The sequence below is a fragment of the Accipiter gentilis genome, chromosome 4 (assembly GCF_929443795.1).
Source record: "Accipiter gentilis chromosome 4, bAccGen1.1, whole genome shotgun sequence".
Lineage (NCBI taxonomy): Eukaryota > Metazoa > Chordata > Aves > Accipitriformes > Accipitridae > Astur > Astur gentilis.
In genome coordinates, this window is record NC_064883.1 from 44,812,192 (window position 1) to 44,828,780 (window position 16,589).

Genomic DNA, 16,589 nt, shown 5'->3' on the forward strand with positions numbered 1-16,589 from the left:
ACATTCCTAAATGAATTCTTAGGCTCCGAGTTATACAAAACAGATAATCCCAAGGACTTGTTTTGGCCTTCAAAGAGATAAAAGCAATCTTGTTTGACTACAGACGCTCATGTTTCTAGCCTACCACACGGAGTCTGCTGTTGGGTAAACACAAGATACGTGGCCTTGCCAAGAACAGATTTGACAGTGATATGGCTTTCATTGGCCACATATGCTGGGAATTCAGATTAAAATTTTGCTAAAGTAGGTCAGTCTTAAACTAGACAGGTCTCTCGTCTGTCTTTGGGATTTTGCCTCCATCAAAGTTACCAGTAAGTTACACAACCAAGATGGCAAACACACCGGTCACCTGAATTAATAGGAAGTAGACTGGAAAACCTCAGATTTCTTCTTAGAGTCAACCCAGAAATTCACATGGAATGAACTTCATTTATTTGTGTCCTTTCCAAGTGACTGTGGTGATTATCACTTATTAGAATAACCTCAAAGTTACAAGATGTGACTATTCACAGGAAAGCTTGGACAAAGCATCAGGACACCCCCCCTACTGACAGACAGTGACTGGCTCCGGCCCTGGCACAGTCCCAGCGAGTCAGAAGAGCCCTCACCCAGGCAAAGCACCTCTCACCATTTAATGAGACGCGATGCTGAACGCCTTCATACAGCAACAGATCAGGCACAGGTTTCATCAGTAGGGTTCAAGACCCCAGTTCTCTGTTCATCCTCTCCGAAGCTTGGCCGCACATCTGCTCGTTGCTGCCCTCAGCAGTGTCCCTGTCCTGAAGCCCTTTACATCTTGCCAAGCTCTGACATTCACCCAACTCCACCCTGCTCTCTCGAATCTTCTCCCCCCAGGGCAGGCACAGGGCTCCCTTAGGAAGGCTCTGCCTCCTTTCTGTCTTGAGATCACCACCTGGCTCAGTCACTCTCTTCTTGATGGAACATCCCATAGTACCATAGCGCAAACAAGTAAGACAAATACCAGCTCTCCTACTGGGGCCAAACGCACTTACTGTGTTTGGCTGGTCTAGACCTAACAGAAGGTGCAACAAAATGATGTCCATCTGAACTCTCCCACATCACCAGACTAAATTTTCCCTTCTGCCTCCACCCCTGTGCACTCTCAACTCTTTGCTACTGATACCAAAAGGAATTTGCACATGGATGCACATCACCCAGCTGTCTTGCACCAATTTATGTAGCGAAGAACTTCTGGTTCCACTGGGAGTAAAGCCAGGCTTCAAATGAGTCAGGACAAGTGCGATCCTGTAGCTATGACAGGTCTCCAATTCATGCAACAGGAGACGTGTCAATGATGCCAGCATAAGCATCATCAAAATCAAAACTGCAGGTCCTGAAGTTGCATGGGTAGGTTCTTGCTTATACAGCAAGTCAGGGAGCTCAGAACCGATGGCCCCTTCTGCAGACATGCCTGCATCTCTGATGTGAGTGTCTACTCGCTGTGAGACACTACACCATACCAGGCTCTACACCTACTTGCACCTCAGTCCTAAGCCACCAGACTCAGGAGATGTGGGCATGGATCTATATCCACATTTGGCCCCTTTCTCATCAGCTTTCCAAACTCCAGAGAACACCTCCAGACATCAGGCATCTGCAGCGTGGATCTGGTTTCCAATCCAAAACCATACTGGTGCTGACTGCAGCCTGCACCACACATTGGACCATAAACCAGTGCTGCTAAGCCAGCTTCCCAGTGTGGTCAGCACCACTCTTGGAAGAGATTCACCGTAGTGTTCGCCGGACACCAGACAGGACATGTGTGAGGCAGGGCCAGGGGATACATCCAATGCTTGGGATCATGTTAAGGAAAGTCTACAGCGCTAGACTACGGCTCAAGAACTTTGCCTTCTAGGAAGCCCCTTGAAGCATATGTCCCCACCAGGTGACGTATCTTTGTGCAGCAACACAATCTGTCCCTGCTCTCTGACCCTGCGTCCCAGATACACCCTGGCAGGAGACCCAGCGACCCACTGACCGTCCACACGTGGCTCTCCTCTCACGCTGTATGGGAGGCTGCTGTTCTTCACAGCACATGTGTGGGGTAAAAGCCGTTCACAAGGTCGAGTCTGGAGTCTCATGCGTGAATCTCACACCGGGTACGTGAGACTTGGACTGTCTGAAAGAGCAAAAGCCTTTCTTACCTTGGACAGACAACTCTGCGACGGTCCTGCTCCCTTCTTTCATCTCACAGATATAGACAGCATCATCGTCTGTGGTGACGTTCTGGACAGTGAGCCGGCGATATGTGCCCTCTTCTTCGATGTTGTATTTCTTGCTCTGCCGGAGTTTGGTTTCCTCCTTGAACCAAGCTGTCTCTGTACTAGGAACAGGCACTTCGCATTGGAAGGTGGCAGATTCCTTCTCCCTCACTTCAAGATCCTGCAGTTTTTCCTTGAAAGGTATTGAGGGTTCTTAAGAGGATAAAAACAGAAAGCAGAAACAAGAGGTTATGATGGTCTGTGGCAAGAGGTGTGCAAATAAGTAGATAGAAAAAAAATTAACCAATAAGACTCCTTATTAATGGTATTGATTTGTCCTGAGCTGCCATCCAAACCCATAACCAAGCCCTACTACAGTAGGTGTTCTGCTCTCACATTAAAAAAAAAATCCTAGATCTCAGCAGAATTATTTTAAGGACTTATCTAAAAACGAAGCAGTATCAGTCTGAACTGCAGTACCTGCCCCACACCACCACACGGAGGACTTTGCTCTAATCCAAAGCAATGTGAACACATTGGCGGAGCATCACATCAATAAAGTCTGCTCCTGTGGCTTGCTTGTCCTCTAGCGTGAACACCTCTGCGTTGCACCTTGCCCCTAAGTGACACCAACAAAATCAAGGGCAGGAGCCACCCACCCTGACTCTACACATAGAAACAGCCCCTTCGTGTCAGAGTACAAGCCCTTAGAAGTAATCATGCTACAGGTGGGTAAATAGCAAACAAGCTGGTCATGGGGAGAGGACACAGGGCAGCAATTCTAGGTGAGTGTGAGCAGCTGAGCTGGTCAGCTGGTGCAAGAACCAATGTTTTAGGGGTCTTGCAGCAGAAGCGAGCTCAGTGGAGTGATCTGAAAGGGCACAGAAAGATGAGGTGACTGTGCACAGAAGGACAGATGTGGGCGAAAGCACAGAAGTAGCTGATGGAGGAGTTTTTTGTTTTCCCCACCAGCATCAAAGGCTCTGTATCACATTTTGTCAGTGACAATAAAGGAACTAGAGACAGATTCCAAGTCTCTCAACCGCCTCTGCTTTCCTCCAGCAGTGGGGCTGCAGTGCTCTGGCTTAGGGAGAAACCAGAGTGTAGACCAAACATGCAAAACAGCTGCATGGCAGTGAGGGAAGACATTTTAGAAACAGAACAATGTTTAATTCCAATAACAGCTGCACTGTGAAATCATCCTTGATAGCCCAGCACCAAACTGGAGAAAGGGGAGTTGGACAGCCTGTGGTAACAGCCACGGGACTGGTGCCACAGTCGTATCACAGACTCGGATTAGCCAGCGCTGACGCATCACCACTCATGCTTTGTGAGCGATCATGTCTTGACATGTACCTTCATCTTCTAATAACAACTGCACCAGCTCCCAGCCTTTCTTTTGTGGCTCCATTCTCCCTCTCCTTGACCACACACACTCCCAGGCTGGTAATGTCATGTGGTCACTAGCAGTCAGTAAAGCCAACTATTAGTCTAAGAGTCAAACAGGAGTAGACTTGTCTTAGATTTATAAGCCCATGCCCACAGTGGCACCACCCCACTCAGACTCACAGTGCTCTAGAGGTTGGAGAAACAAAAATCAAGGCCCTCAAACAACCCAGATCCAAGCTTTGATGTTCAGGAGCCTCCGTTTTGTAAAATTCAGATCCGGTAGCCCAGCGTCTGAGTCCATCACCTGTCCCCTCCTGCCCCACCATTAGGACAGGAGCTGCTGTGGGAGCAGTGCTGTCTTTGATCTGATTTGCTCTTTTCTGAACTCAAAAAACTCACGTGTTCAGTTTTGCAGGTCTTTCATTCCCCCCCTGGCACAGCCACGATTGGAGCTGTCACATAAAGATCTCCGACCATTTCTAGCTGAGAACAGCCTGCATAGAGATACCAGACCCTAAGGGCTTGACAGGACACCTGGATGGAGCAATGCTATCTACTACCTTGTGTTACCCTGAGATTAAAACCTGACTGGGAACCCATACAATACCTTTAGGAACAGGAAGGTGACTCTAGCACACCATGTCAACTTGGTTATTTTCTTAAAATAAGTTTTGCCTTAATGCACCTCAGTTCAAGGCAAGTCAAAGTCTTGCCTTCAAAAGCCTTCAGCGACGGTTACACACACCTGCTCTGCCCATACTCTACATGTTAATTATCTTTTTTCTTTAATCAACAGGCAATTCAGAGTCCTGCCCTGCAGTCAATCACCTCTGGAAATGCAGTATCACCTCTGGAAGTGCCCCATGTAGTCAGGGGGAATGAAACAGTTGTAATTCTCATGCCATAGGAACAAGCAAGAGGATGAGATCAAGAAATCATTAATCAGAAGGGTGCCAGCCTCTGAGAGGTGGATGCAGTGTTGCTGTGTGAGGTAGGTGGGAGTCTGGTTCTGACAATGAGAACACACAGACATGCCCAAGGGCCAGAAGAAAATAGGAGATGCACCTCAGAAGCACATAAGTGAATTCTCATACTTGGAGTAACTGGCCATATCATTAACTGCTCTCCCTTTACAGTCACTAAGCAGTATCTACAGTTAAAAGAAAAAAAAAAGAAAAAAAAGCTGCTCTAGGAAAAACCTCTTAAATGTACAAATGTTGGTTGATTGTTTTTGTATGTGTTGCAGTAACAGCACTGCTTTTCCAGGCAGGGAAAGTAGGAGCAAGGCTATCTTTGGCAGCTTGGGGTCACAGATATCCTCTGAATACAACTTTGCTTTTGTCCTACTGACACGTGCACACACATCTTATCTCACTCTGAATGGAGCTTCAGAGAGACTGCAGCTGATAAACTGAATCAAAGCCTGGGATTCACCCAGCCCACTGCTTTTTTTTTTTTGTTTTGGAGATGTGAGAGAGGCTCCAAAACCCACCAGCCTCCTCTTCCTCAATATATCTTCATGCTCTTTGCATCATCTAGCGTGGTCAGACAGTAGGGGTTAATTTTGGAGAGGGGACTACAGAAGGACCACAGGTCTCTTTAGAGTAGGCATCCCAAATAATTCATCTGGCCCATAGCCAGCCCCCTGCCCAGGTCAGAGAGATGCTCAGAGAGGTGGCCAGGAGGGAACAGTGTCTCCAGCTGATCAACAGGCAACCCAGGTCTCAAGGAAAGATTTGTGAAAGGCAGGCGGCTCATCTTCCTTGTTATCAGACTAACCAACACAGTCTGAGTATATAAATGCATAATATTTACACGAAGAAGATTTTTCTGAGGAAGGAAGCACTAAACTTCACACCAGCCTTTCAGTGTACTTTCTGCTTAACTAGTTAAATGTGAAACCAAATAAATACACTTATTCTCCCACTGGGCAGGATGGTAAATTGAGCACAGACCTCTGTTACTCTCTTTCACCCCACATTGGCCTGCAGTCTGTCAGCTTTTGACGTTTACATTGCAAATTGTTTAATGTAGGCATCCTCGCTTACCTATTTGTATAGCACCCAGCACAATTCAGAGATGTTCTGCGTTGTAACTACTATAGGCACATTGGGTAAGCTGCTGCAGGTAACTAAGTTATATTTGATCTGAGAGACTCCATAAATACTGACTGTTCTTTTCTAAATGCCTGTTTGTCATGTATTACCCTTTCACAAGGTAATTCTCAATGTAAGCTCATGTTCAGAGTGACTCTAACACAGAAGATAAAGCCATTTAGCTATCACTTTTTTCCTTATTATCCAAAATGTTCATAATATCTGAAAATGTCCTTGTAAGATAAGCAAAAAGTGTGTTCAGCTGAGGTTACATGTGACATAATTCTCACAGGGACCCTCTGTTTCAGATAAGAAGTGCCACCGACTCCTGTCGCTAGTTCCTATAAATATCAGAGCTGGTTAGAAATTATTTAACATGGAACAAGAAAGGTGATTTCTGATCTTTCGGTTCCACAGCAAAATGGTGATTTTGCTCAAAACACTCGATTATGGAAATCTCCTGCGAGAAACTCTAGATGCTTCGTGTGAGAATGACTGCAGTGGAAACGGGATCTGCGCTGGTGCTTTTTGGAAGCCATGGTTTGATGGATTCCTGGCCACATCCTTTCCGAAGGATGCTCTCCCAGCTGGGCTGTGTCTCCCACAATAGAAAGCACTTTCAGCTCTGCTCAAGTCACCAGAGCTCTGTGTTCGTGTGAGTCCCAGGCCCCACGGGAGACACAGTTTAGTCACAGCTGACACAGGCTGCAGAAGCAAGAGGTACCTGAACTGTACATCCCGCAAGTTGGAAAAGCAGTTCAAGTGGATGTCATTTCCTACAGAATCCAAACAAATGTACGAAACAGTGTTTTTCTGATCACTCCAAATCCGTCATTATCTAAAAACATTTACTTCCATGAGAGCTCAGTGGTGTGAATTTGAATGGGAATTCTGCTTTGTCCTTGTAACACCTGGACTCCCAGGACATTGCTCATTTTCATTAACTCAGAGTGCCCTGACAGGTCGTTTAATTTCATCTCTAGTATCAGTATGGTTTGGGGTTTTTTTTAAATTTTTTGTCTGTACAGTTTTTTCTATTAATCTGTTTTTAGCCAAAGCAGAAATACTCATTAAGGAATATAATGAAGGCAATAATATTTCTAAAGAAGGAGAACTAAGAGATAAAATAAGAGATCTACAAAAACCTGCCTGTTGGGAAAAACGTGAGATAGAAACAGCAAAGCAAAACCCTGAGGGAGCACGAAGCAAGAGCAGCTTATGGAGTTAGCAGGAAACTGCAAGAGCTTAGATCAGATATGAATTTGGCTGCTTGTCTTGACAACATATTTCTCCAGAGTGTCATAGGCTTTTTTGTTTGGTCCATACCAACCAAACTAGCAATGAGATGATGTTATTTTTTAAAAGCAGGTCCTGCTAATACATATTTTGCTAAGAATAGGTGCAGCCTGTAGAGAAGCCAATGTTTCCTTAACCTTCTGAAGGCATATCTGTCTGCTTGACCTGCTCTTCTCACTTCCCTACATTTCCTCTTGCCTATTCCTGGCCTTCTCACGGGCTCTCCATTTATTATTCCAGAGGCAAGTTTTCCCTCTGCCTAACAAAAATGACCCAGTGAGAGTAAGAATATGGGAGCTACCTAAGGGTACATGGACAAGCTTCCACCATCTTGTGCCTTTGGTCTTCTTCCTAGTTACTGTGCTTTCCAAGTTTCCTTTCTACCTCCACATTTCTCAAGTTCTCTTTCAGATCTCCAAAGTGACTGCCATGATAGTGGTCATCCAAAATAATTTCAGTTCAGAGGGAAAATAAAGTGGCCTCAGCACCAGTCTGTTTTTCCAGTCTCCATCCTATCTGGCTTGCAACCTTTAACTTTTCCATACAAGTATCTGATTACTGTATTCGGGGACTCAGATGAACCTTGCTTGGCCCAGGCCCAAGGATGGAGACCTGTACGCTGTTCTTGCTAACTTTACACATGGCCTAGGGACATCTTCAAAGCCTTCAGGAAATTCAAGTTGGTTATTCGTGTTCCCCCCAGCCTCTCTGCTCTTTGGTTTGTCAAAGAGATTTACTCTTGGGAAGCATTTCCTAACTTCTTTTACACCTCACACTTCAGCATATGGCTTGTGATTTTATCCCTGCTCTAGACACATTTCTGAATTGGAGTAATCAGCTCTTGGTTTTCCATAATTGTGAGAGTGACTCTCTGCCCTGTAGCCTCTCCTTTGAGATTTACATCTGATTCACTACATTTCATTTAGGAACAGCTCAAAAATCTCTTTTTTTTTTTTTTCAGATCAGCGATCTTTAAGGCATGGGGTCAGCAAAGTGCTTACAAATATGTTGGGTCCCTAGGTCTAGGACCTAGAATGACAGAATATGGGAGGCTTTCTAGAGAAGGTTTCACCTGTGCCCAGTCCTATGTCCTGAGAGACTGCTAAAAGCCACCTTACAGACAGGATGTTGGACTAGGTAGTCTTTTTCTATTTATTACCTTTAAACGACCCATAAATATTCTCATTCAGATTCTTGTGGTGAAATTCTGTGACCCAAAATGCCAGAGCATATCTAAACCCATGAAGCTTGTGTTTTCTGATACATGTGCCTATGGATCTATGGATACAACCTGTGAATGCAGCGTCACAGGCTCTATAAAGTTGCTGGTACCTGCAGAAAGACCAGTGCAGCAGCATGGTGCTTACCAAGGGCGGCTGCTTGGAGAATTTAGCCTCTTCTGCATGACTGAGCAAAGAGAAGGTTGTTTAGAGACCTACCTCTAAACCCGATGGCAGATGAACTAATGGCATCACCAATGGAACAAACAACAGAATTAAGAGCTCCTTCACTGCTACATCATTCTGAGCTGTCTTTGGAGGGCTGAGAAGGACTTCTGCTGACACAAAGGAGAGTCATTGTTCAGGGCCTAATTATAACCAACACACGTAGATTTTCCATGGCAGCCTTGGCCTGGTCAGAAAGCCCAATATGGTATAGTGTGACAAAGAAACAGTCCATAAACATTCCCACTTAAGCCCTCTGACTCACAGGCATCTCTTGACAATGGACATTGATCGATAACTTTTTCCCATGGTGCTCGCTCCCAGACCTGCTGCTTCGCATGCCTTCCCCATCTCCTTTGGAACAGGTTGCACACACTGAGAATAATTAAAGAAGCGTGGGTAGAGGGGAGGGTGTTTGTCTTTGCAAGACAGGCGTTGGGCAAGTAAGAGAGCGTGAGCCATCCTCAAAGTGAACCCCTACCCAAGGGCCAGGCTCTGTCTTCAGCTCCGAGTCCTGACTCATGAGGTAATCACAGCTTTATGGAAGAGGACAAATGCCCTTCCCAACACCACTCAGCACCTCCAAGGGATAGCAACGAGTGGGACAAGTGCCAGCGAGTTCCACGGGTCAGGTGTCACTGATGGACAGGGGACCGAGTCACTGATGGGAAAGACGGTTGAGTGTGAAAGGAGAGGTCCAGAAAAGGGAAACCAGAAAACCAAAGAAAAGCTGAGAGCCTTAAAGATGGGTATGAAACACAGACCGTTCCTACTCATCTGGATTTCTATTTTATTTTGCTGCCACTCAAAAACATCTATTTTGCCACCCAGGTGCCTCTCCCTTTTACATCTGAGAGTTAATTTACAGGTGCTGCCTGGGTTGCAAACTGCCTGCTGTTACCTTGCCAAATGGGAGAGCAGCTTGAAAGTTTAGAGCTTCCTTTGTGAAAATATGTGTGTCATGTTTTTGTCACCATTCTGAAGAACTTGGTCTGACCTCCACCAGTGTTGAGGGACCCTCTGAAAGCAAGTTGTTCACCACTGACCACAGCAAACACAGGCATCCTGGACCTGGTAGAGTTCTGGGAGCATAAAAGGACTACAGGCTATCCAGCAACACAAGCTAGGAAAAGGCCGAAGAGCCTGGCAAGAACAAGACTGCTGGTGGGTCACTGTACAGGAAAATTGAGATGGACTGTAATTAGAGTTGGAGTAGGTCCCCCAAGGGATCCAAGGCAGCCTGACACACTCAGCCTCCAGGGAGGAGTTTCCTCTGCTACTGCTTAAATGGCACGTGTGTGCCAGTTTGACTAAAAACCGTGGCGGATATAAACCCAGATGTGATGAAAGCCTGGAGGGTAAGATGGGACTTTAGCAGTCACTGATCCAGAGGATGGTAGGGGAGCTGTTAGATTACTATAAAACCAGGATGGATGGGACCTTTAGAGACCTGGTTCACCCCAGCTGTCCCACAAACAGCCACTTCTACATCATCCATTCCTGACTGGTGCCCATTTATTGCCCTTCCCAACCACCCCCAGTGATAAGAGCCTCTCCCCGGTCACCTATTCCAGTCCTTAACCCCCTTTATAGCTGGAGAGCTTTATTTGTGTCTAACCCACACTCCTTTGCAGCTGTTCGGTGGCAGAAGTTTTGTTCATGCTCCCACCCCGATACAGAAGTGCATTGGCTGTCTCCTCACAGGCACGTCCACCCCAGCGAGAAGCAAAACCACCCACCTTTGACGGTGACGAGCACGGAGCTGTACGTCTGGCCTGCCAGGTTGGAAGCCGTGCAGGTGTACAGCCCGTTGTCTACCTGCTTGCAGAAGAGGATCTTCAGCACAAAGTTCTCCTGATCGTCCTCATAGATGACGTGCCGCCGCCCTTCCAAAATGACTTCGTTGTCCTTCTTCCACACAATCTCGGGCTTGGGCTCGCCCGTCACGTAGCAGCTCAGCTTGGCGTGCTTCCCCTCCGTCACGCTGCACGTGCGTGTCAGCGCCCCAAAAGTCACGTTGCGGGCCCCTTTGGTGGTCAGCCCAGCCGCCCTTTCGTAATCTCGGGAAAGACTGTAGCCGATGCCAGACAACCCTTCTGCCATGGAGTAAGACTGGGCAGATGTTGAATCAAGAGCCCCGTGAGAGATGTCCAGCTTCCTGATCTCCTCCCGCCTCTTTTGCAAGTGCGACAACAAGGATGCCGTCTTGCCGCAGCTGGTATCGAAGTGGCTGCTGCTGCCCGGGTTGGAAAAACCCTGCGTTTCCACCACCAGTGCAGCCGAAGCGCTGGCGGAGCCGATGGGATTCTCTGCCCGGCAGGTGTAGGTGCCACTGTCCCCAAGCTGGGCTCGCTGGATGGTGAGAGCGTTTGACTCCCCAGCAGACTCAATTTGGAAGCGTCCAGCATCAGCCCGGTTTCGCAGGTGTCTCCCATCCTTCTCCCAGTTCACCGAGAGGGGAGGGCTGCCCTGGACTTTGCATTTGAACATGGCATCTTCTCCCAACGTTACTTTGATGGAGGAGGGTTTCTGGATAAAGTACGGGGCTGACTCCGTTACCGTGGTCTCCTCTCCAACTTTGATGCTCACAGCTGCAAAAGCTTCCCCGATGGTGTTCTTGGCCCGGCAGATGTATTGGCCGCTGTCCTCCAGGCTCAGATCATAGATTGTTAGCCGATAGAGATCCCCATCTTCTGTGGTTTTAAACCTTCCCCCAGACTGGACTGGAAGTTTATCCTTTTCCCAGCTCACAACTGGGATGGGGTTTCCAATGATCTGGCAGCTCAAGGTGGCATCCTTCCCCACAGACACCATAAACGCCTTAGGTCGGGTCAAGAACCGGGGGACTCCACTGAACGAGCTGTAATCCATCTCGGTTTCCTTCCTAAAGGGCAAGAAAGAAAAATGTCAAGGGAGAGCAGATTAGATGGTGCAGGCAAAGAATTGCTGCCCTTCCATGGTGTCAGGGTGTTTTGTCATCTGGAACAGCCACGTTTTCATTGTCCTTCTCATTAGGGGTGAGAAGGCTTTGCGATATTTTAGGTCCTGCAGATTTCTTAGATTTGAGCTCAATAAACTGCTGACGGAGAAGGTAGCTTGCTTCCCCACAGCAGTGACTGGGTAAACTACAAGTCTTTGGGCAGTTCGTACAGAAAGAACATGATGGTCCCTTTCAGCTTTGGTACTAGGAAAGAGACCTGCACTAATGCTGCGTAACGTATGGGCTAGTTCTGTAGCCATAGAGAAACAAATGGACGTTAAATTCTGAGAGATGTGTCTACCCATCAAGATACTTCCTCCATCACACCCATCTCCTCTTCATTTTCATCTCTTTTTCTATCTCATTGCCCTTGCTCTTTTCAAATTGTCTCTTTCTCCTTACCTTTTTTTTTTCCCTTTTTATTTATTTATTTTTTATTTTTTTTTTAATTTCTGCTTTACGACATGCTTCATCTCTCCTCTTGCCCTCTCCGGTCATTACCCATCCCTAAGCCTTGTTCTCTGAACGACATTCACGCAGACCTTACAGCAAACCCCTTTCCTGCGGGGGCCAGCTTTTAGGACGACGCACAAGTATGCCTGTGATATTATTGACAATATTTCTCTTTATTCACAGCTTCTTTTCAACACAAGCACTGAGATACAGCTACTTTGACGGCGGCAGTAGCCGATGAGTATCTATGGCTTATAAACAGCCTCATCCAGCTGGTGTAGGGCCAGACACAGCTGCAACGAGGCTGGGTGTTTCTTATCGCCTGTTTATTCTCAGCTGCTCTCAGAGGGCACCAACCTGCAGCTGTTTGGTGATACAGACCAGCCAAGGGGACGAGGCTTAGGCAGCATTCAAAACTAAAGCTCATGGCAATTCTGGTGCTATTGTGTCCCAAGAAAGCAAAAAAAAAAAAAAAAAAAAAAAAAAAAATTAAAAAAATCAGTGGCACTAATCTTTACAGCCATGTTCACTCACACACAGAATAATCTACCCATCCCTGTTTGGCTGGAGAGCAATACAACAGAGATCACTGCCTTTAGGGTCCCCTTCGAGCTCACCTAGCACACAAACATTTCTTGCTTCTTCACTGCTCCTTGCATGGATTCCTGGATGTCCTTTCCCTTCTGCTTCTAATCCTCCAGGAAGCCCTTTTCCATGTGTTGGCTAGCATTTACTTTGATAAGTATAGGAGACAGCTAAAAGCCTGGTCTTCACCCCATTAGCACCAGTAACTGTGCACCAGCTGACTCTCCCTGGGAGCAGGATTAGACCTGACGATAGTGCTCTGTAAGGAGAGCAAGCGCCCAAGCTCCAAGCCTCTCTGGAAGTCCTACTCAGAAGACTTGAGTGCACCATTTCTCTCCAAGCTACTATATCTCTTTGGCCTCACGATGCCAGACGCTCCTGTCTTAGCAAGTTTACACAGCTCCTGCCTGAGCCGTATGGACGGTCTCTACCGAGGGGCGATTGCAGTGCTGGTGTCACATCTGTGCTTTTTCACCTTCAAAGTGCCACACAAAGCAAAACGACCAGGGCACCGTGCGTTGTAACTCAGAAAGGAAATATTAACCAGTCACTGCGACAGAAATATCCTCCTTAATCCTACAGCAGTTTGGCTTCCCAACTAGCCACAAATCCACCCACTCCCTCACCCAATGGCAGATGCTCTCACAACCCCCCCCAACCTCCAGCAGAAATCAGTAGGAGCAGGCCAAAAACCTGCTTTTGCTTCTTGAGTCACCATTCGAGCAGAGGTTTCATTATTTTTTCCACCCTCCTCCAGCTCCTGTTGCGGTGTGTTAATGTGCAGATCACTGATGGCACCAGGGAGTGTGGATTGGACTGACCTGCCGCATGACCTTGGGGAAATCAGTTATTTTCCCTCTGTCTTGGCTCCCCTCTCATTTCTTCTTCATATCAAGATGGGGATGGTCTCATAAATAATTATGTGCACAGTGTATATATGACAATGTACTTGCTGGAGTATATGACAAATCATGCATGAAAATTAATAACAGCTTACAATTTTTCATTCCATTTATGCTGCTGGGGATTGAAAGACACAAATTGCCATTAAAGCTAAATACTGAGAAAGAGGTGGCACAAAAATACAAAATGTATTCGTTACCAATAATAATCATTATTACCACTGAAGATGGTATAGTTGAGCTAACCTTCAAACTTCGTTTGGGCCACAGATCTAAGGCAGAAAGAAACTTACTCTTCTTTCTACATTTAACAGGAGAAATACACTATGTCCTATTCTATCCTGCCTCTTCCCCTCCAAAGAGCATACAAAACTCTTAAGAAGCAGTCAGAGACTCTTCCCTTTAGACAAAGTTGATCCTTTCTAAACTAATACAAATTTGGTTGCTTTTGTTTCCTGGTATCAAGCAAATTCCATTATTCCACCAAAAACCTTTAGACATTAAAGAAAATGCTTTCAAAGCTCAAATCGGCGGGGGGGGGGGCGGGGGCGAAAAAGGTAATCGGGAAAAATCATTCTTAGTAAACACTAATAGTGCAAAGAATGATTGACTTGCAGTCATTAGTGCTAAGGCCAACTGACTTTCTGTAGAGTGATCGCCTTCAATACTAGTTGCAATGAATATACAGAATGATTTTTCCCTTGGTCTCACACTGGTCCAGAAATCTGTGAACTAGCTTGCACTTCTTTAGTGCCTCTTACTACCTTCAACCTTTGCCCTCACTTGAGCTTTAAAATGTATTTTCCATAAACACTTGCAAAGCTGCAAGCAGAGAAGCTGCATGAATGGTTAGAAGACATATATACGAGCCTTGGGCTTGAGCCAAAGTACATTGAAGTGAGTGGAAATTTCCACTGAAGCCAATTGATTGACAATCAGTCTTCTGCTAATTTGGGGAAGGAGCATTTCAATGTTCAGAGGAGGCTGGGATTCAAGTTCATCTCTGGAGAATCCAGCAGTAACATTTGCTACATTAACTGAGAATTAACAATCAAAACACAGACTCGGAGATCATGTCCTAATCTTTGCCAGCCATTATCTTGAATATCTGGTTGTACTGTGCCATCAGAGCACTTGGATCCATCTTTAGAAGACATTGCCATGTCTCATCCTTCCTAGATGTTTCTAACAGATGTGTCACTCTGACCCATTTCTAGCTTCAAATCCTTAGCATTTAAAAAAGCAAAAAAATAGAGTTGCTTCACTTCTCCTTCAAACTGGGCTCTGCATAATGTGGAGAAGTGCCTGGAGCAGAGAGATGGCTACTGGCACAAGAGCTGCCTGCTTGGGAGCCAGCCGGTGACCTTCCAGCAAACAGTGCCTTCCCTCAAACCACCTGCGTGCCGTTTTCCTTGCCCAGTCCCCAGGAGATGTATCCATGCCTGGAGGAGAGCTCTGCTCTGCGGGACCACAGTGGATACTCTCCAAGCCTGGCTTTCACAAGGGTGAGAGCAGGAATTCTGCTCAGTTCCTAAAGCTCTTGTGCATCCTCCTCCCCTGTGCTAAATAGTGTCCAAACAAGTCCCAGCTGCTCCCTGGTATCTCTGATAGTCAAGAACATTTAAATCACAGGGAAGCTGCCGCATCTGGTGCCCGTTGCCCTTGCTCCTGAACCAGACTGGTGCAGCAAATCCATCCAAGATGCTTCTTTCCAGTGGCCCCAGCCTCAAGGTCCACCCTCCCTCTCCCATTTGTACCAAACACTCGCCCGCTGTTTGCAACTCGCTCCTCTCCAACAGGTACAAGCCACTGTGTCCACAGACCTCCTAGTGCGAGGTGAATACCCCACGTCCCGTGCCGTAATCTACATCACACCCTGCTCTCTACCAGCTTTCATCACCTGCCCTCACGCTCAAGGGTTCTTATGCCGCTATGGATGGCCGGGATGCCAGAAGAAAATCCAGGGAGCAGTGAAAACAGTGTGTGCTCATCGGTATTATTTCAGATTAATTTCTGACATGGTAGGAACACAAAACAGGGTTTATGCCTTGCTATGCCACTGGCTTACTTTTATAATTGTGAGAAAGTCACTCAAACTCTTGAATCTTCAGTCCCCGTCTGAAAAAAGGGGATAAAAACCTCACCTTATGCATGTTGAGAGCATGAAATCCAGTACCAGGCATGAAATCCTAACCTGCGGCAAGGATGAAGCTGTAATCTAATGCTCAGACAGATCAAATAGTTTAGATAGGCTGCACTAGATAAACTACATTTTATAAGTTTAAATGGGATAAAATGCATCGCATTAGATTAGGCTGATAGATAGATTTAGGAGTAAGAGGGAGAGGACAGCCTTGCGAACGTACTGAAAGGACAAGATTTAATATTTCTACAGTGTAACTTGCTAATCAATTTAGTAAACCATTACACTAATTCAGATTCTTTATATGTACATTCAAACTTCGAAAAAAAAGTAACTCTCTGCAAGTGCCAGGACAGCTCCCTTGGAAGTGATAGGACCGACAACAAAGCATGAATAAACCTAGTCAATGCAGATGCCCTTTCCAATTAATCTCAGACATTTGCCAGTGTCACATTTCTCCTCGTAATCCCTCTGTGATTAATCATTTGCAGCAGAGATCACATTCCCATCTGGGTATTTCTGAGCACGCCGAAGGCAAAGTAATTTTACTTATGTCTTTATTCTTTCAAATTTTCACTGGTTTATGTTTGGGGGAAAGAGGCACAAGGGACACAGACCTGTCAGGTAACGCAAATAAATCGAGTCACTGCCCAGGAACCAACACACAGCCACGCCAGTCAAGGCGTCCTACCCACTCCTGTCCTCACCGTTTTGGGTCTCTGCCCCACACCTGCTTGCCCATGGACAAGCGAGCAAGTCCCTTGCAGTGGGAAGTACCACAGCCTACTCCAGCTCCTGCTGGAGGGATCTGAGGTGGTGCTCACCAGGAGAGTCATCAGGAGATGGAGATTCCTGATGGAGAGTCCCGATGGTGGTACCATCACTCTCCTGACCTCCTGTGATTGATTCCCTGTGCTGTGCTGGCTGATGGGTTGGTTTCGTGTTGCTTCATCAATGTTGAGCTGCATCTGGAAAGCCTGCGACAACTTCGGAGCAGACAGAGGTCCCACACCGTGGCATATTGCCCCCCAAGCAGTCAGATGCTCTTTCTTTGGCATGAGGGAGGACAGGGGTGACA

General features: G+C 46.5%; 1 protein-coding gene across 1 annotated transcript in view; it reads right to left on the reverse strand.

The window, feature by feature from the left end:
• The window catches only part of OBSCN (obscurin, cytoskeletal calmodulin and titin-interacting RhoGEF), a 183,872-nt gene extending 172,553 nt beyond the window's left edge, over positions 1 to 11,319 (reverse strand). The window contains exons 1-2 of the mRNA XM_049798970.1: positions 10,188 to 11,319; positions 2,166 to 2,435 (exon numbers count right to left, since the gene is read on the reverse strand). Of these exons, the coding sequence (XP_049654927.1) occupies positions 2,166 to 2,435; positions 10,188 to 11,319 (1,402 nt within the window). The remainder of the gene's footprint in view (positions 1 to 2,165; positions 2,436 to 10,187) is intronic.
• Positions 11,320 to 16,589: the final 5,270 nt, after the last annotated feature.